At 42.1% G+C, this 19,510-nt stretch overlaps 1 protein-coding gene and 1 pseudogene across 1 annotated transcript; both read right to left on the minus strand.

Annotated features, from left to right (window-relative positions):
* Positions 1–661: 661 nt before the first annotated feature.
* On the minus strand, positions 662–4,265 carry LOC135503665 (biglycan-like; annotated as a pseudogene).
* A 5,570-nt stretch (positions 4,266–9,835) lies between these two features.
* On the minus strand, positions 9,836–18,174 carry si:dkey-6n6.1 (uncharacterized protein LOC100170811 homolog). Its single transcript, XM_064921814.1, has 10 exons — positions 17,866–18,174; positions 17,464–17,589; positions 15,428–15,576; positions 14,550–15,048; positions 14,156–14,271; positions 12,844–12,979; positions 12,570–12,727; positions 11,859–11,998; positions 10,779–11,105; positions 9,836–10,579 (listed from the first exon to the last, which is right to left on the minus strand). Exons 1-10 carry the CDS (start codon positions 18,020–18,022, stop codon positions 10,387–10,389), a joined length of 2,001 nt encoding a protein of 666 aa, XP_064777886.1. The 5' UTR covers positions 18,023–18,174; the 3' UTR covers positions 9,836–10,386.
* Positions 18,175–19,510: the final 1,336 nt, after the last annotated feature.

Below are 19,510 nucleotides of genomic sequence, written 5' to 3' on the forward strand. Positions count from 1 at the left end.
AGATCAAGGGTCAGTTGAGATCAAACAAAACCAAACAAAGAAAATTATTTATTAATAATCATGGTTGACCTTAAAATGAGGGACAGGTTTTTTATCCTTAAAATTAATCACTAATCACATAATCTAAATAATAATCTTCAGAAATGACTTTGTCAAGCAACAAAAATAACTAGGGCTATGATGGTGAAAACCTGGGAAAATGTAGGGGTTAAGTGGGTTAAACTCTTCCTTGAAGTCCCAGAGTGCACATGGTAAAATGTCAAAATGCTGAATTTGCAAGTATGAATGTGCTCTATATTAAAGGGCACTTAATTTAACTGACTATTAAAATGCATTATTGGTGCTACATTTTTTACTTAAAATATCAAAGGAACGCAAAAGGGACTCATTTCGTGGAACGACCCGCCTAACATTTGACAAAAAACAAAGTCTTATCGTAATACATTGGATTGATTGATTGAAGTGATGAGGATGATACATTTTTTCCCAATATACAATATCGCCCACCCCATGCATGCAAAACAGACTTCAGTTATGTTTTAGTTATCTATCTTTTACGCTACGTCAGACTATCAATTCATTGTTTTTGAACTGTGTAACAAAGTAATTTATTTTACATCTGAGTTGCATGTATTCCTCCCCAGCTGGTGATTCTCATGCACTACTTTTTGTGGTTGCCAAACTGTACAGCCATCCTGTTGGTGGCCGACTCCACCTCCCAGTAGTTGATTGGGTTATCAAAGAGACTGATCCCGTTGTAGTAAGTCTTCCTCACACCAAAACCCTCAGGGCAGAAGTCATTCATGTCAACCTGGCTGATGTTGTTGGAGTGAAGGTAGACCACCTGTTTAAAAAACATGATATATATCAACTGTTATCAACATAACATAACATATCAAGTGAAATCACCAATGCTGATGTTTAAAAAACATTACAGATATTAATTGTTATTAACATAAGTGAAATCACTAATGTTCATGTGATTGATGCTGCTTCACAACCCTCTCCACACTTTACCTGCAGATACTTCATTCCAGCAAGGCCCCCAGGGACATTGGGGATCCGGTTGTTCTCAAGATGCAGCTCTCTCAGGTTTTTAGGTAATACAGGCTGCCGTGCTGAATGTGGTGAATGTGATTGTAGCCTAGACCCAACCTAACACCCACACCCACACCCACACACACACACACACACACACACACACACACACACACACACACACACACACACACACACACACACACACACACACACACACACACACACACACACAAACACACATTTAAATTGAGTGATTGATGAGACAATGAAGGGCAGACCAACTAGAGAAGGGGTCCCTAATTACATTCAGTCATGGGCCGATTTTTCCTTGACCGAATGGTCGGGCCACCGAAACATAGTTATTAATAATTTGTACACTGCAAATTGACCGCAACAATCCTAAACAGATATAGTATTTGACAAAAACAGAATAATTTCAAACATTGATGATTACCTTGGGATACGATCACATATGCCTCTCCATTTTTGCATGGGAATACTTGGAATCAGAATTCCTAAATTAAAATCCCTTTCAGCTAATTTCCTGGTGACTACTGTATTTTATGTCCAAGAACGAAAATTATATATAAAAAAATCTTTCAGATGCTCAAATCAAATCTCTGTACAATACTTTGAGATATCAGCTGATGTACGAAGGGCTGTATAAATACATTTGATTTGATTTCGGATGCTCACTTCTTATCTTCAAAGGAAAACATTTTTTTAAAGCATATAAGTAACAACAGCATAATAGAAGAGTAATCAAGTTGCACAACAGAAACTGTCGGGTATCATCTTGATACCTATTGATACCCGGGGCGGCAGGGTAGCCTAGTGGTTAGAGTGTTGGACTAGTAACCGAAAGGTTGCAAGTTCGAATCCCAGAGCTGACAAGGTACAATTCTGTTGTTCTGCCCCTGAACAAGCAGTTAACCCACTGTTCCTAGGCCGTCATTGAAAATAAGAATTTGTTCTTAACTGACTTGCCTGGTTAAATAAAGGTAAAAATAAATAAATACACTGCTAAAAAATAAAAATACCCTCTATCATGATATCATGAAACCCTCTATCATGATACCCTCACCCTCTATTGCAGGGTTCCCTAATAGGTGGCCCTCATGCCACTACAATTCGGCCAGCGGGTGATTTTATTTCCCCCCCCAAGTTTTCTGAGCAATGAAAAAAATATATAGATCTACAGCATTCATAAATGCATAATACGATGGACTTTTAGAAACTCTCAGACATTGAACACCCTCTTGTAAAGCTACTTGTCCAGACGTACCTGTGCAAACCCTCATATTGCCTTAGGTCTTCTAGTTCAATGGCTTGAATTTGATTCTGATCCAAATGCAACTCATGTAGACCCTCGGGGAGATCTGTATGGTGAAGGAGAACAAGTGACCGATAGATTCAAAGGATTTTTTCAGTGGAAATGTGTGGGAAGTTGCAATGATAACGAACAGAACACTTAGCAGAACACTCCAAATATAATAATTGTATAGGTTATGCCATGCTTTCTACCTTTAAGGATGCCTGTGAGTTTTCAATCAGAAATGCAAAGGAAGGTAAGTTTGAGACCATCAAAGGCTCCCGGCTCCAAACCACTGTTCTGAATAGGATTCCTCCCCATCTCTGTAGGAGAAAATATGTGTTTAAGTCAATGCCAATACCTGCTCCAGTACTCAAGCGGTTAGATGTAGACTTCAAAACCTTAAGATGTTAGATGTGTTTTGCTGTTCCCATATCTGGTGCTAACACATAATAAATATGGCCTAAGGTCCAACTATAGCTTGTCATCTCACCAATGCAATTCATGCTGCCCAGGTCAGAGAAATCTCCAGCCGCCACCTTCTGGATATGGTTGTCATGGATACGGAGCTCCACCAGGGAGGAGGGCAGGTTCTTGGGCACGGCTGTCAACTGGTTGTGGGAGAAGTAGAGCTTTTGCATCCTTCTGAGGGGCATGAAGGCCCACAGGTGCACCCTGGAGATCTTGTTATTCACCAACACCAGAGCCTGAGAAAAGAGGGATAGGTCATGAGGAGACCCAAAATAAATATAGACCATCGCTCATAGAATAATACAAGCATTGTTTTCATTGTAATACTAAACCATGATATATTCAAACACAGATACAAATCAACCCATTACCATTATATAATAAGTTATGTACTATATATAGTAAACAATATATTATTTGAAGACACAGCATTAAAAGTGTTTATATTTTCAGTATGGACACTGAAAGGGGGCGCTACTTTGAAAAAAGCAAAGGCAGACAAGTGATGTATCCTTCTATTGAAATGCCAGAACTCTCTTCCACCATTTGTGTTATGACTGTTGGTGCTCACATAGAGGTTGCTGAGACCCTTGAAGTCATCCTCTCTTATCTCTGTGATCTGGTTGCTTTGAAGGTCCAGGAGCCTGGTCTTCGGGGGGACGTCATATGGCACGTAGTGTAAACCTGCAGATCAAACCACAAGAGATTAACTTACCTGCTTGACTTTACACACTTTTCCACATTTTGTGAGTTCACAATGATTACAATTCAGTTGTAATATAAACAATTGTTATTGTTGCTTTTTAAAAAGTGTTAAATCTATGAATCATAACAATATACCTCTTGGACACACACAGTATGTTCTCACTCTTAAGGTTATGTCTGGATAATTCCACAAGTTAGAATTTATCATCATACCGTAATTTGATAAATGCTGAGTAATTATCTGGGCTATGGTTTGCATGCATATGTTGCACTTTATTGTTATTTGTGTGTGAGATGTCAACATATAATTAGGAAGACACCAGATACCCCAGACTCCACGCAGCACTAAAAAGTAACGTGCAGTTGTGCAATGTGACTGCTGTCTACACATTTGTATGTTGTATGTCTGTATGTTTAGTGTGAAGAATCATTTGAAGAGAATATAATATTGTGACTTTGTATCTTTTAACTCACCCAAGTCAGAGCACTGCACAACCGTCTGGTTACACTGACAGCCGAATGGGCAAGTAGGCTGTTCTGGTTTGTAGTATTCTGGTTTGTAGTATTCCTCAACTGCTGAGCCCTCCTCTTCATCGGTCATCATCATCATCAGCCCCTCTACATCGATGCTCTTCCCAAAGTCCAAGAAGCCCTTCTGCTTAAAGGGCAGTGCCACAGAGGGGGTGGGTGGAGGGGTGGCACACAGCAGGAGAACAACAACAGAGAAGGGAATCATGGCTAAGCCTTTTGTTGAAGAGAAATCACAAGAGGAAAACAAAAAAAGCACAAGGAAAATGAACAGCAGTCAATAAAGAGCCGCAGTTATGAATCCGGCAACTATTTAACTAAATTCTTGTACCATACAATTGGAGAGTTGCTCCTCAATGTAAAAAATCTATTATAAACTGGGTGGTTTGAGCCCTGAATGCTGATTGGCTGAAAGCAGTAGTATATCAGACCATATACCACAGGTATGACAAAACCATTATTTTTACCCCTCTAATTATGTTGGTAACCAGTTTATAATAGCAAGAATGCACCTATGGGGTAAGCAGTATATGACCAATATACCACGGCTAAGGGCTGTATCCAGGCACTTCACGTTGCTTTGTCCCTAAAAACACCCCTTCGCCGTGGTATATTGGCCAAATACTACACCCCCTCAGGCCTTATTGCTTAATTAACTACCAGTTAGAAAATAAAACAATACTGAGGATCTCTAGGCTTGGATTTGTGTCCCCTGCTCTATGGTGTGATTAAAACACACACACTTAGGCAGTTGCTGGTTGTTTCATCCTTAGTGGATGCTGTATTTGCCCTTTACGTGGTGAGACAATACAAAATGGTTTATTTTGGGCATATATCTTCAATATAATTTGCGTAGATATTGAATGAGAAGAAGTTTAAAATAACAAAAATGTATCTCTCTCTGTTTGTCACACACACATACCAAACCTATAGCTAGCATTGTGTTACAGTTATGAGTAATCTCATAGTCAACATTGCCACTCCAGCAAAAGTCAGTCCAAAACAAATAGTAATCAGGGACAAAGAGTGAAATACACCCTGGCTTTCATACATATGTTTGTTAAGCTTCAATCTCAAGATGTGATCTATCATAGATTTAAGAAATATTACTGTATTACAGATAAGAAACATTACTGTGCAGCCGTGTTCATTGATCTGGCCAAGGCTTTCGACTCTGTCAATCACCACATCCTCATCGGCAGACTCGACAGCCTTGGTTTCTCAAATGATTGCCTCGCCTGGATCTCCAACTACTTCTCTGATAGAGTTCAGTGTGTCAAATCGGAGGGTCTGCTGTCCGGACCTCTGGCAGTCTCTATGGGGGTGCCACAGGGTTCAATTCTTGGACCGACTCTCTTCACTGTATACATCAATGATGTCGCTCTAGCTGCTGGTGAGTCACTGATCCACCTCTACGCAGACGACACCATTCTGTATACTTCTGGCCCTTCTTTGGACACTGTGTTAACAACCCTCCAGGCAAGCTTCAATGCCATACAACTCTCCTTCCGTGGCCTCCAATTGCTCTTAAATACAAGTAAAACTAAATGCATGCTCTTCAACCGATCGCTAACCGAACCTACCCGCCTGTCCAACATCACTACTCTGGACGGCTCTGATTTAGAATATGTGGACAACTACAAATAGTTAGGTGTCTGGTTAGACTGTAAACTCTCCTTCCAGACCCATATCAAATATCTCCAATCCAAAGTTAAATCTAGAATTGGCTTCCTATTTCGCAACAAAGCATCCTTCACTCATGCTGCCAAACATACCCTTGTAAAATTGACCATCCTACCAATCCTCGACTTTGGCGATGTCATTTACAAAATAGCCTCCAATACCTGACTCAACAAATTGGATGCAGTATATCACAGTGCAATCCGTTTTGTCACCAAAACCCCATATACTACCCACCATTGCTACCTGTACGCTCTCGTTGGCTGGCCCTCGCTTCATACTCGTTGCCAAACCCACTGGCTCCATGTCATCTACAAGACCCTGCTAGGTAAAGTCCCCCCTTATCTCAGCTCGCTGGTCACCATAGCATCTCCCACCTGTAGCACACGTTCCAGCAGGTATATCTCTCTAGTCACTCCCAAAACCAATTCTTTCTTTGGCCGCCTCTCTTTCCAGTTCTCTGCTGCCAATGACTGGAACGAACTACAAAAAGCACTGAAACTGGAAACACTTATCTCCCTCACTAGCTTTAAGCACCAACTGTCAGAGCAACTCACAGATTACTGCACCTGTACATAGCCCACCTACATTTTAGCCCAAAGAACTACCTCTTTCCCTACTGTATTTAATTTATTTATTTTGCTCCTTTGCACCCCATTATTTTTATTTCTACTTTGCACATTCTTCCATTGCAAATCTACCATTCCAGTGTTTTACTTGCTATATTGTATTTACTTTGCCACCATGGCCTTTTTTTGCCTTTACCTCCCTTATCTCACCTCATTTGCTCACATCGTATATAGACTTGTTTATACTGTATTATTGACTGTATGTTTGTTTTGCTCCATGTGTAACTCTGTGTCGTTGTATGTGTCGAACTGCTTTGCTTTATCTTGGCCAGGTCGCAATTGTAAATGAGAACTTGTTCTCAACTTGCCTACCTGGTTAAATAAAGGTGAAATAAAAAAATAAAAAAATAAATAGATGTCATAGGCGTTCTCACTTAAAAGTCAGTCTTACTCTTCCCATCAATTTTGGGCTTGGCATAAGAGGCAGTACAATCATGGACCATGGATACTATGTGGTCTTTGGGTCTGTAACTACTACACTGTGTGCCATCTGGCACTATGTATTAGCAGCATAAAAAAAATCAAAAGTCAATTAGTATGATATGTTTTAATTTGTGGCTGTCCATCATCCATTTCATATGATATGTTACGAATTTCAATTTGTACAATATGTTACGAATTCCAAATCTTACAATATGTTACGAATTTGCAAAATGTATGATATATTAAGAATTCCAATTGGCTGTGTCTAGCTATTAGCTACAGTAGCTGGCTCATGCTAACATTAGCAAGGTGGCTAACTTGAGCTAGGTTAGGGGTTAGGTTTAGAGTTAAGTTTAGGGTTAACTTTAGGGTTAGGAGTTAGGTTAAAGGATTAAGGTTAGGGGAAGCGTTAGATAACATGCAAGTAGTTGCAAAGTATCTAAAAAATTAGTAGGTATTGCAAAGTTGTTAATTAACTAAAATGCCAAAGTTGTCCGTATTGAGATTCGAACACACAACCTATTTGTTTTTAAATGTTCACTTTATACACCTAGCCATCCACCCAAAACAGCTACCCTACTTTTGTTTTTGCGTTAAGTAACCTTCTGTCTTACGTAACCATACATTTACTTTGTTACGTCTAGTCTATGAGGCCAGGCTGGAGGGTCAAATTTCTAAATACAATGAATGAGATGGATGACAAACAAAAATCACTTATTTGCTGTTAAATTAAATTCTTAGTCTATCATTTTGTAATGGATTTGTCTTCCTGCAGTGAGCATTTTAACTACAGTATGGGGTGGCTCAAAGTTTTGATTGTTTGTGAAATTATCCGTGTTTGTACTGTCTCAAAGGAAATTGATCAACAGCTATAAAAGGAATATATAATTTGTAGGCTAGGTAAGATTGCGTCACACCCAGAATTCTAAAATAAATAATTTAAAGCTACATATTCAATTTCAAATGTTATATATTACTTTAACAATCAAAAACATTTCAAATGCAGAATGTTCAACCAACTGTAATAAATCTGTTGCATATAGTGTCTTCTAACTGTAAATAATACTGAATATATGATCATCTTTAAGTCAAGAAGCCCAAATATATTTACTGTGACAGTCACGAGACAGCAAGACACTTACTGTAAAAAAAATAAAAAAATAAAGTATGTGTAGAGGATTTTTAAATAAAGATGAATTAAACCTCAAACTGATATACAGGATAAGTGTTTTATTCCATGAGATGGTCCTTTATCTGTGAACCCATCTGTCAGCAGAGTGAGGACTCTGCACAGTACCTGTTAAAAACCACAGAAGGAGTTACCAAAAGAACACTGCTCAAAAAAAATAAAGGGAACACTTAAACAACACAATGTAACTCCAAGTCAATCACACTTCTGTGAAATCAAACTGACCACTTAGGAAGCAACACTGATTGACAATCAATTTCACATGCTGTTGTGCAAATGGAATAGAAAACAGGTGGACATTATAGGCAATTAGCAAGACACCCCCAATAAAGGAGTGGTTCTGCAGGTGGGGACCACAGACCACTTCTCAGTTCCTATGCTTCCTGGCTGATGTTTTGGTCACTTTTGAATGCTGGCGGTGCTTTCACTCTAGTGGTAGCATGAGACGCAGTCTACAACCCACACAAGTGGCTCAGGTAGTGCAGCGCATCCAGGATGGCACATCAATGCGAGCTGTGGCAAGAAGGTTTGCTGTGTCTGTCAGCATGGTGTCCAGAGCATGGAGGCACTACCAGGAGACAGGCCAGTACATCAGGAGACGTGGAGGAGGCCGTAGGAGGGCAACAACCCAGCAGCAGGACCGCTACCTCCGCCTTTGTGCAAGGAGGAGCAGGAGGAGCACTCCCAGAGCCCTGCAAAATGACCTCCAGCAGGCCACAAATGTGCATGTCTGCTCAAACGGTCAGAAACAGACTCCATGAGGGTGGTATGAGGGCCCGACGTCCACAGGTGGGGGTTGTGCTTACAGCCCAACACTGTGCAGGACGTTTGGCATTTGCCAGAGAACACCAAGATTGGCAAATTCGCCACTGGCGCCCTGTGCTCTTCACAGATGAAAGCAGGTTCACACTGAGCATGTGGCAGACGTGACAGAGTCTGGAGACGACGTGGAGAACGTTCTGCTGCCTGCAACATCCTCCAGCATGACCGGTTTGGCGGTGGGTCAGTCATGGTGTGGGGTGGCATTTCTTTGGGGGGCCGCACAGCCCTCCATGTGCTCGCCAGGGGTAGCCTGACTGCCATTAGGTACCGAGATGAGATCCTCAGACCCCTTGTGAGACCATATGCTGGTGCGGTTGGCCCTGGGTTCCTCCTAATGCAAGACAATGCTAGACCTCATGTGGCTGGAGTGTGTCAGCAGTTCCTGCAAGAGGAAAGCATTGATGCTATGGACTGGCCCGCCCGTTCCCCAGACCTGAATCCAATTGAGCACATCTGGGACATCATGTCTCGCTCCATCCACCAACGCCACGTTGCACCACAGACTGTCCAGGTGTTGGCGGATGCTTTAGTCCAGGTCTGGGAGGAGATCCCTCAGGAGATCATCCGCCACCTCATCAGGAGCATGCCCAGGCGTTGTATGGAGGTCATACAGGCACGTGGAGGCCACACACACTACTGAGCCTCATTTTGACTTGTTTTAAGAACATTACATCAAAGTTGGATCAGCCTGTAGTGTGCTTTTCCACTTTAATTTTGAGTGTGACTCAAAATTGGTCCAGTCCCCTTTTCATTGCCACTTTTGTGTGTGTGTGTGAGAGAGCGGGAGATTTTAAACTTCCTCATTAGGTTGCGAACTACAGTAAATACACCAATTACAATCCAACCACCTCTGGTGAGCTAAGAAAATTATGATATATGCCCAAAATAATCTATTTTATACTATACAACCACTTAAATACAGTATCAACTAAGGATAAAACAACCAGCAACTGCCTCTACCCAGTGCTGCTCATGTAGATTGTTTGAGCTACTACGACCTACTCAGGCTATTTAAAGTAACCATAGACAATGAACAGCAATTATTTTCCATGTTTTATTTTCAAAATGTTTCATTACACAAGTTGGTCACAAAGTTGAAACAGTTGTTCATCAATTCATTAAAAAAAAGTGAGTCTAGAGTAGAGGGCACTACTATCAAGTAGCTACCTGGATCACCCTGGGTAACTGCACATTCTGTTTCTTTTGATAAATACTACTATCAAGCAAGATTAAAGTCACAAGTAAAACCTAACACTGCCTTACAGAGTGACTCTGTGAAACAGGTCAAAGACAAACACATAATCTGTCTGTTTACTTGTGATAATGAAGCCCACTGACAATGGGCTGGTTGCATTAACATTGCCCTGAACTTATGGTAAGACTTAGGATAGAAGTCGAAGTTCACCTGTTGCATACAGTGTGAGTATCATAAGTCTGACAAACCTAATCACAACGCATCAGAGAAGACAATCAGAGACAGAGTCAGAGGGAATTATGTAATGAGGCACTAGGTGAAACCCAGGACAAACTGACAGGGGGTTGGAGAGAGGGGTGAAAGATGAGGAGGGAGGGGAGGAAGAGGGATACTAGTAATCTTCATGGTGGTAATCTTCCTCGTGACTCTGTGGCCGTAGTATGATGCTGTGGTAGGTCTTGATGCAGGAGAGGGCAGTGGGTGGGATGAGGCGCCGGTCAATCAAGTTGTACTCCAGGTGAACGGAGACTAGGGGCGAGTCGTTGCTCAGGCGCGTGTCACACAGAGAGTTCAGAGGAACGTACCTGCAGGGAGGAGAGAAAAACAGAAGTTGGTTTGTCTCCCAGTGGGAGGAAGAGGACAGAGAGAGGAACTTAATTACGTTAGATAACATTGTAGCAGAGTTACCAGATAACTTCACAGTTGTGTTACCTGATAACATTGTGGTTGAGTTACCAGATAACATTGTGGTTGAGTAATTTGTTAACGCTGTGGTTGAGTTACCTGATAACATTGTGGTTGAGGCGGAGGAGCTGCAGGCTCTTGAGCTTCAGTAGCCCCCTGGGGATGGAGCGAAGCTGGTTGTGGTCCAGCAGGAGTTCAGTCAGAGTGTTGTACAGACCCAGGAAGGACACATTATCAATGCCGTCGTTGGCCAGACTGTTGTGGGACAGGTGCAGGAGGTCCAGTCCCGGTTTCATGTGGCCAAACACGTAGCCAGGGATCCGCTCAATCTGGTTGTGGTGCAGGTGGAGCTGCTTAAGGCCCACAGGGAGGAAGGAGGGAACATGCACCAGCTTATTGTGCGACAGATCCAACGACTCCAACTTTCTGAAATGGTAGGGAAAATACAGGAAGATCTTTTGCTCAATATGTGAAAAGCTTGAAGATGAATAGATAGAAGGTAATGAATGTACTGCATTATGTCTCCAATTGACAGAGATTTTCAATTTTAGATCTATATTACTAGTCCACCTTTCCTTTAGAAGGCTGGTTCAATGTTTCCCAATCATTCACCAGAGGGTTCCATCATATCTATCACATCTATGCCACGATTTTGTAGTTTAAAACCACGAAGAGCCAGCAGTCCCTCCCTTAGGTTCTGGAGACAGTCAAGCCCAATCATAAAGCTGGACTGAGTCTGCTGTTCCGCTGTGTAGCCAGCCACATCAGCACGTCCCAAAACAATCTCACGCTGCTTTTCCCTCCTCTTCCCCCCTCCCTTTCTTCAAATATGCAATTAAAATTGTGCCCTGCAAACATATTTTCCACTCATTATTGCCACTCAAACTGGGAGACTAACAAATGCACTGAGTGTCAGATGAATTACATCATTCCACATTTTGCTTCAGAATCCTGTATGCAATCATGTTTATATTCATACATTTTACTACATCGTTTGTCAAAAAATTATATTCAATACATTCATAAAGTAAATACAGAGGATCTGAAATACTGTATGTTTGCATTAATAGTCCCTTCAAGGTGGCGATCAAAACCAGAGTATCAGTAATCATTGCACTGAACAACCTCCTAAATGCTGCAAAAGTAAGAATGGAGAAAGGTTGGGTTGTTGGGACTTACAACAGGTGTATCCAGGCCTTTGGGGCTATGCGGTCCTCCCGGATCTTGTTATAACTGAGGTCCAGAAACCTGAGGTTGACAGTCTTGTTAAGGATCCTCTCATGCACCTCTTCTATTCTGTTATCTGACAGGTGAAGTGTCTAGAAATACAAGTCGCAAAAGACCTTTAGTATCCGTGTTTTTAGGGGGTTCAGGGGGACCTACCGTGTTGTGAAGGGGGTGAGGGAGACCTAACCAGTCTACACACTACAGATCGGAGTTTGTGGTATGTATGGACCTAGCTTGCAATTACAAAAAACTATGCATGTTTAGTAAAGCATCAGAAACCTCTGTCATGTTACTACATTATTGACGAGTCTGTGGACTATACCAAGACATATTTATTTTTTATTATATACTGTATATTTGGACTTTATTCAGACAGTGGGGAAATTAGGTGGGGAAGGCTGGACGCAAAGGTTGAACTCTGGTCTCCAGTGGGGAGTTGTATACGTGACATGTGCCAGGGAGTGTGACCACTACGTCATGGCTCTGCACCCAATAAGCATTTCAAATAAGGGAAAATAATTTAGCTTGATTGACCCAAATGTCTCAGAAAGTCATGCCTCCCCAAGCTAAACTCCTCTGTTGGATTGAGGCTACTTACTGCATGTCATTGGCTCCTGCATGCTCACTAAAGTGGCATCACAGGCACCTTGTCCAATCACTGACCTGCAGGGTCGTAGGAAGCCCAGAGGGGATGGCCCGTAACTTGTTGTCCTCCAGTCGCAGATAGATGAGTTTCTTCAGGGGCCGGAAGGTCAAAGGTGACACATTCCCATCATGGAAGTGGTTATCCTCAAGCTCCAGTGTCAGCAGTTTGGACAAACCTGAGGAGAGCCACGTTTTCAAATCGCAACACGACAATATCAACATGTCAATAATATCTGATGTAGTTATTCTGCACATCCTATCAGAACAAATCTTTGTACACTCATTCACATACCTTTAAAGCTACTAGGTGTGAGGCCCAGGATCTTGTTGTCATTGATCTTCAGCTCCACCAGGGATGGCGGTAGAAACGAGGGGACTTTGGTCAGATTGTTGCCATCTAAATTCAGCCTCCTCAGCTTGGTCAGGGTCTGAAACAAGCCAAAAATCCACCCACCTTAGAACAGAAGGCGTGCTAGAACAGAAGGCGTGCTGTGATGTAACCAGTGTCCCTCTCTCTATTATGGTCAAGCACAAGAACTGCAATTTTACCTTACGCTTCTACTTTGCTGTTTAAGAGATATACCATCAATGTGTGTTTCATTTGGTACACGTCCTTATACCAGTGTAACTACCAGCTGAATAACCTACATAATTACTATACTCTGTAATAGGCTTGTAGGCTATGTACATAATTGTGTTTTTCAATGGCGCAGGAATAATAATTTAATTTCTCCAGCGATGGCTGTTCTCAGTGGGGATTTTATTGAATTCCACCCTGTCTTATTTATGAAGTTTTTCATAATGTGCTTTGTTATATAGTCTTTGTCAACTCTGAGATGTACTGCAAGCAGAGTAGTTGATAAACACTAATGTTCTCTCAAGGGAGTTTTTAGCACTGTGAGTTCTTGGCATCAAGGGACTATAACAACTGAGTGGGAACAGGTGAATGTTAGGACACCTTACCAAAAATTATTGTTCTGTTTTTAGTTGTGGCTTGTCTGTTGACCGACGATATTCCCCAATTTATTTCAACAGCTAAGTGAGATTTAACCTGATGGAGCCAGATTCGACTTCTGCTCTTCTGCGCTACCTGGGAGACAGCAGCAAGTCCTTGCAGTCCAACTAAAAGATGGATCGTCTTGTTGAAACATTAGGCACTACCTATAACTTAAATAACTATAACTTGCACATACCTGTACTATTCTATAATAGGGTTTCCCGAACTTGGTCCTGAGGGCTACCCCTGAGTGCAAGTTTTGTTTTTTGCTCTAGCACTTACACAGCTGATTCAAATAAACAACTCATCATCAAGCTTTGATTATTTGAATCAGCTTTGTAGAGCAAAAACCAAACGTGCACCCAGGGGAGGGTTCCAGGACCGAGTCTTGGAAACCCTGTTCTATAACACTAAACTGTGACATATATTCCATGTTAATATTCTTTCAGAACAGACCGAGAGGAATCCAGGCAATGCAGCATGAGAATGGTCAATAGAGCCCTTAGTAACATAAGGCTGAGATGTGTAGGTGGGTCTGGGAGCGCAGTAGAGGTCCAACTGGAACCAAAGACAAATATGTTGAGAAGAAATATGCTCCAAGACTCACCCGGAACAGGTCAGGGCTGATGGAGGAGTCGTCCAGCTTGTTCTTGCTCAGGTCCAGCCACTCCAGGTTGGGCAGCCCAGCCAGGGCCTGGTGAGGGATCTTACTGATCTTATTGTCTGATAAGAGAATAGAACACAAACTGACCCAGTCACCTCAAACAGAAAAACCTGGGCCCTCATGCTTTTGGACCTGCATTAGTGTTTATGCAGTATCTTTGTGTACAAACTATGTTTATATGCAACTGTGTATGCACCGCAAACCACATTTGATTGTATCGAAGCCATTATAGACAATGATAAATCCTTTGCCTTCACAAAATTCAAACTGATTAAACATTGCTTGACTATGCCAATTGTCCCTGTAAGTAACATGTGAGATCTCTGTATATCCTTACCTGCCAGATAGAGGGTCTTGACCCCCTGATCTGAGAGGATGGGGATGTGGGCCATGCCAGTGCTGCCACAGGTGATCAGAGACTCCAAGAGCAGGCAGCCAGCAGGGAGAGACTCCATGATGCTGTGTCTCCTGGGGAACGTGACCACAGGATGTCCTGGACCCGGCGCCCTCACCACGGGTTTCCTCGTGGTGTTCTTAGCCAGTCGGCCAGTCACCATGGTGACTGGTCTCCCTGTCGGTGCCACAACCGGGTACCTGTTGGCCCGCATGGTGGGCTTTCCCATGGCCCTGATGATGTAATCGTCATCGTCGTCATCATCATCATGCTCACTGTGGTCGTGGTCATCGTGATCGTCATCATCGTCATCGTAGGAAAGGTATGGAAGGCTGACTTTGGTTATCTTTGGGTCACGCCTCTTGGCCACAGGGACATCAGCCCTCCTAACCTCTGTCTTCACTGCCACTTCCTGTTTCTTCACTGCTTCTTCTTGCTTCTTCTGGGTGGCCACGGGTTTTACAACATAGACATCACACACAAAATATATGTATTTAAAATTATTCTGCATTTGGTGACTCATTGTCCTCACAAATATCCCTGTCAGCCAATTCTCAGTCATAAACGCAGGTTAGTATTTTTCATCATGAATCTTGTCTTGGAGGCAGCTCTGCAAAGTGGTCGCTAGCTGGCACAGCCAAAGTCATAAAATATGATTTTAAACCTAACCCTAACCTTAACCAGACTGCTAACCCTAAGTCCCGAAATCACCCACTTCTGCCTGAAGGACAAGAATGACAATAAACGCCAACCTGCGTCATAAACAACATTTAAAGCATTGTTAGTTCATTTGCCCTCTTTATATTCCCATGGGCCCCCACCACTTTCGCTGGAGTAACAGGCTGCTCCTCCTTCTGACTTCCTGCTCTCCTTTGGAAACTCTTCTTCCACTTTGGGATCCCCTCTTTGTCCTCTGCATTAGGAGAGGGCTTCTTGGCTTTGGGAGCCACTGTCTGCTGGTTGTTTGAACCTGAGGGAAAGGGCAATATATGTTAAATTCACATTTATACAGTATATGTATACATGTACAGTACCAGTCAAAAGTTGATACACCTACTCATTCCATGGCTTTTCTTTATTTTTACTATTTTCTACATTGTAGAATAATAGTGGACATCAAAACTATGAAATAACACATATGGAATCATGTAGTAACCAATAAAGTACTAAACAAATCAAAATATATTTTATATTTGAGATTCTTCAAAGTAGTCACCCTTTGCCACAATCGCTGTCGTGGTGGAAATGACCGGACCAAGGTGCAGCATGGTGAGCGTACATTTCTTTTATTGATAAATTTTGCCAACAAAACAAAGGAAACGACCATGAAGCTTACTTAGGCTATAATGCCACTAACAAAGACAACTACCCACAAATACAAAAGGAAAAAAGGCTGCCTAAGTATGATTCTCAATCAAAGACAACGATAGACAGCTGTCCCTGATTGAGAACCATACCCGGCCAAAACATAGAAACAAAGAACAGAGTTTCCCACCCGAGTCACACCCTGACCAACCAAACATAGAGAATAAAAGATCTCTACGGTCAGGGTGTGACAGCCTTGATGACAGCTTTGCACACTTGGCATTCTCTCAATCAGCTTTACTTGGAATATTTTTCCAATAGTCTTAAAGGAGTTCCCACATATGCTGAGCACTTGTTGGCTGATTTTCCTTCACTCTGCAGTCCAACTCATCCCAAACCATCTCAATTGGGTTGAGGACAGATGATTGTGGAGGCCAGGTCATCTGATGCACTCCATCACTCTCCTTCTTTGTCAAATAGCCCAGTTTCATCATAGCACTCAATGATTTTTGCAACTGCACATGAAGAAACTTTAAAAGTTCTTGAAATTTTCCGCATTGACTGACCTTCATGTCTGAAAGTAATGATGGACTGTCGTTACTCTTTGCATATTTGAGCTGTTCTTGCCATAATATGGACTTTTTGTAACGGCTGTTGGAAGGAGTGGAGGACGAAGTTGCAGCGTGGTACGTGTTCATCTTTATTATTGGAACTGAACACTGATTAGGCAAAATACCAAAGAGAATGAACACAAACCAAAACAGTTCTGTCTGGTGCAGAAAGACACAAAACAGAAAACAACTACCCACAAAACCAATGTGAGAAAAAAACTACCTAAATATGCTTCTCAATCAGAGACAACGATAGACAACTGCCTCTGATTGAAAACCACAGGCCAAACAACAAAGAAATACAAAAATAGAAAATGAACATAGAATGCCCACCCTGTGACACTTTTACCAAATAGGGCTATCTTCTGTATACCAACCCTACCTTGTCACAACACAACTGATTGGGTCAAACGCATTAAGAAGGAAAGAAATTCCACAAATGAACTTTTAACAAGGCACACCTGATAATTGAAATGCATTCCAGGTGACTATCTCGTGAAGCTGCTTGAGACCATGTCAAGAGTGTGCAAAGCTGTCATCAAGGCAAAGCGTAGATATTTTGAAGAATCTCGAGTATAAAATATATATTGATATGTTTAACACTTTTTTGGTTATGACATGACTTCATATGTGTTATTTTATAGTTTTGATGTCTTCACTATTATTCTACAATGTAGAATATAGCAAAAATAAAGAAAAACCCTTAAATGAGTATGTGTATCCAAACTTTTGGATGGTACTGAATGTATGTTCAATTCCATGCCCTGGTCAATTTGTACACTTTATGGCAGCATGGACCATTTCAACTAGAAGCTGCCATGAAGTAATAACCACAAATAAGAGTATAATCTTTCAATAACAATCTACAACTTGAATGATGAACAATAGGAGTGAAGGCAGACGTACAAACTGGCCGCTGTGTAAATGCAGCTGCAGCTTACCGGCACAGGGAACAGGGTGACAGCTGACAGTTCCCATCTGACACTGGCACACAAGGCAGGGCTGAGGCGACCACATAGCCCCGTCAAACAGGGACATCCCAATCACCGAGCACTGCCCGCTGTGGCCTGCAATAGACAGACAGACACACACATACGCACACAGACACACATAGCATTACTCACCTGCACGACACATGATCCACAGGTAAAGTACACATGAAACTGATATACAAGCCCCACACTCCAATTCAGTCTTAGAAAACTGAATGCAGTTCTTTGTGAAGCATTGTGGACCACCGTTGAATTGGGTAAATGCTATAATCACAAAAACTATAAGCACTGTGTACATTTCCTCCATCTAACATTCCACCACCCTTTTCCAAAATCATGTTGAAAACTTACCGGGGTAAACAGCATCATTAGTATCATCCGGTTCAGATGAGTCAGTTACTACCAGGGGTTTGGACCTCCTGAGCTTCTCTGCTCTCCTGGTGGGCTTCCCACTGATTAGTGAGACTGCTGTGCATAGGCAGAGACATAGGAGCGCTAATCTGTTCATGGTCAGCTCTGGACTCTCCTGGTCAGTCTTCCTTTGGACAGTAACCCTTTCAAACTGAGTGTGAGGAATCTCAACTCCTGAAGGACCTTTATATACTCTCACCCCCAACAAATATTTTTTGGACACACATCCCAGAAAAACCCCAAAGGTGAGAGGAGAGAGGAGTGGAGAGAGGAAGCAGAGGAGTGGGTGAAAAAATAAAAGGAAAACATTTTCAGGACAAAGACCCTCTTTCATTCCTTTTCAAGAACCACCTCTTTCCTCTCCGCCCCTAGCCCCTGGTATACCTAACAAACCAATAGAGGAGGTCCAGTCAGAGACGGCTTATCAAATGACTGTGATGTCAACCAGCGGAGTGCTTTCTGACAGCCCAAACAGACATTCCCATTGGCCACAGGCCAGAGGAGGTATAGCCCGCTGTACAGTATGGCCATGAAATAATAAAAAAATTATCTCTCAAAGCCCAGCTGGAATGAAAGGCTGCTTTGAGTCCAACACCCCCACAACCCAGCCCCACCACCAACCACTACCAGCCAACAGGACAGGGAGACACAGAGGCCACACTCCTGAGAAATTCTTGGAGTTTTTTTCCTCTGGTTTGTGACCCTGCTTGACTGCACAGTTTCCCCCCTGTAATGTCCCCAGGGCCTTGCCTCTCCTCTGTTTACACACAATGCGTGTAACTAAGACAACCACAATGCATGTTGACAATGTCAATTCATGTTTCCCGATATAGTAAGTTTAATGTACATGAACACTTAACCTTATCTCTGGGAGTGGGATATGGTTGCAGCAACACTTACTGCATTCTGGGCCACATCTATCACTGGCCCCCTACCACTATTTCTCCCAGTATGACCCCTGGATGTATTTCATGTCTAATTTCTTAAACATTTTTCAAAACAACATCCAAATTGTCCAACTCCTACTCGATTGTGGTGTCCACATCCTGTTAGTGAGATTTAAAAAGGTGTGCCTGACACCAACCACTCAGAGAGAGTAAATACCAAACACTCCTACATCATCCTGCTTTTAGAAACAGACATCTGCAGACCTGCTGCCTGGCCAACCAGGAACAAAACAGACTGAGTATGCAATCCTAATGAGTAATCTGAGCATACGCCATAGATACTTATAGGATCAGATTTACTCAACGATTGCACTAGTTCAAAGTTTGTTAATGGGCCTGTATTCATAAATAATCTTAGGAGTGCTGATCTAGGACCAAGTCTCCCTTTTCGAAAAGGCTAAACTGATCCTAGATCAGCAATATTACTCTGAGACGGTTTATGAATATGTGCCCCAAAATTTACTGGTAAAGGTCAATAAAAGATTATGAAAATTAACAACCTTACTGCAAGTATAGAAAACAAAGGTGCAAACTTTGCACTGGCGCAAATTCTTAATAAATCTGTCCTTGTGCCTTTCAATGCACTGCATGGTCTGAGAATTCAGAAATCTTGAATATTTTCACAATGCCTTTTTACT

Source organism: Oncorhynchus masou, chromosome 18 (assembly GCF_036934945.1).
Source record: "Oncorhynchus masou masou isolate Uvic2021 chromosome 18, UVic_Omas_1.1, whole genome shotgun sequence".
NCBI classification, from domain to species: domain Eukaryota; kingdom Metazoa; phylum Chordata; class Actinopteri; order Salmoniformes; family Salmonidae; genus Oncorhynchus; species Oncorhynchus masou.

Excerpts from the sequence above, each read along its gene's own strand:
- si:dkey-6n6.1 (XM_064921814.1), bottom strand. The coding sequence starts at position 18,022 with ATGAACAGATTAGCGCTCCTATGTCTCTGCCTATGCACAGCAGTCTCA. Across the intron at positions 15,577-17,463 it reads TCACCCTGTTCCCTGTGCCG|GTTCAAACAACCAGCAGACA; the intron begins GTAAGCTGCAGC and ends CCTTTCCCTCAG. Across the intron at positions 11,106-11,858 it reads AAGGCCTGGATACACCTGTT|AAAGTTGGAGTCGTTGGATC; the intron begins GTAAGTCCCAAC and ends CTACCATTTCAG.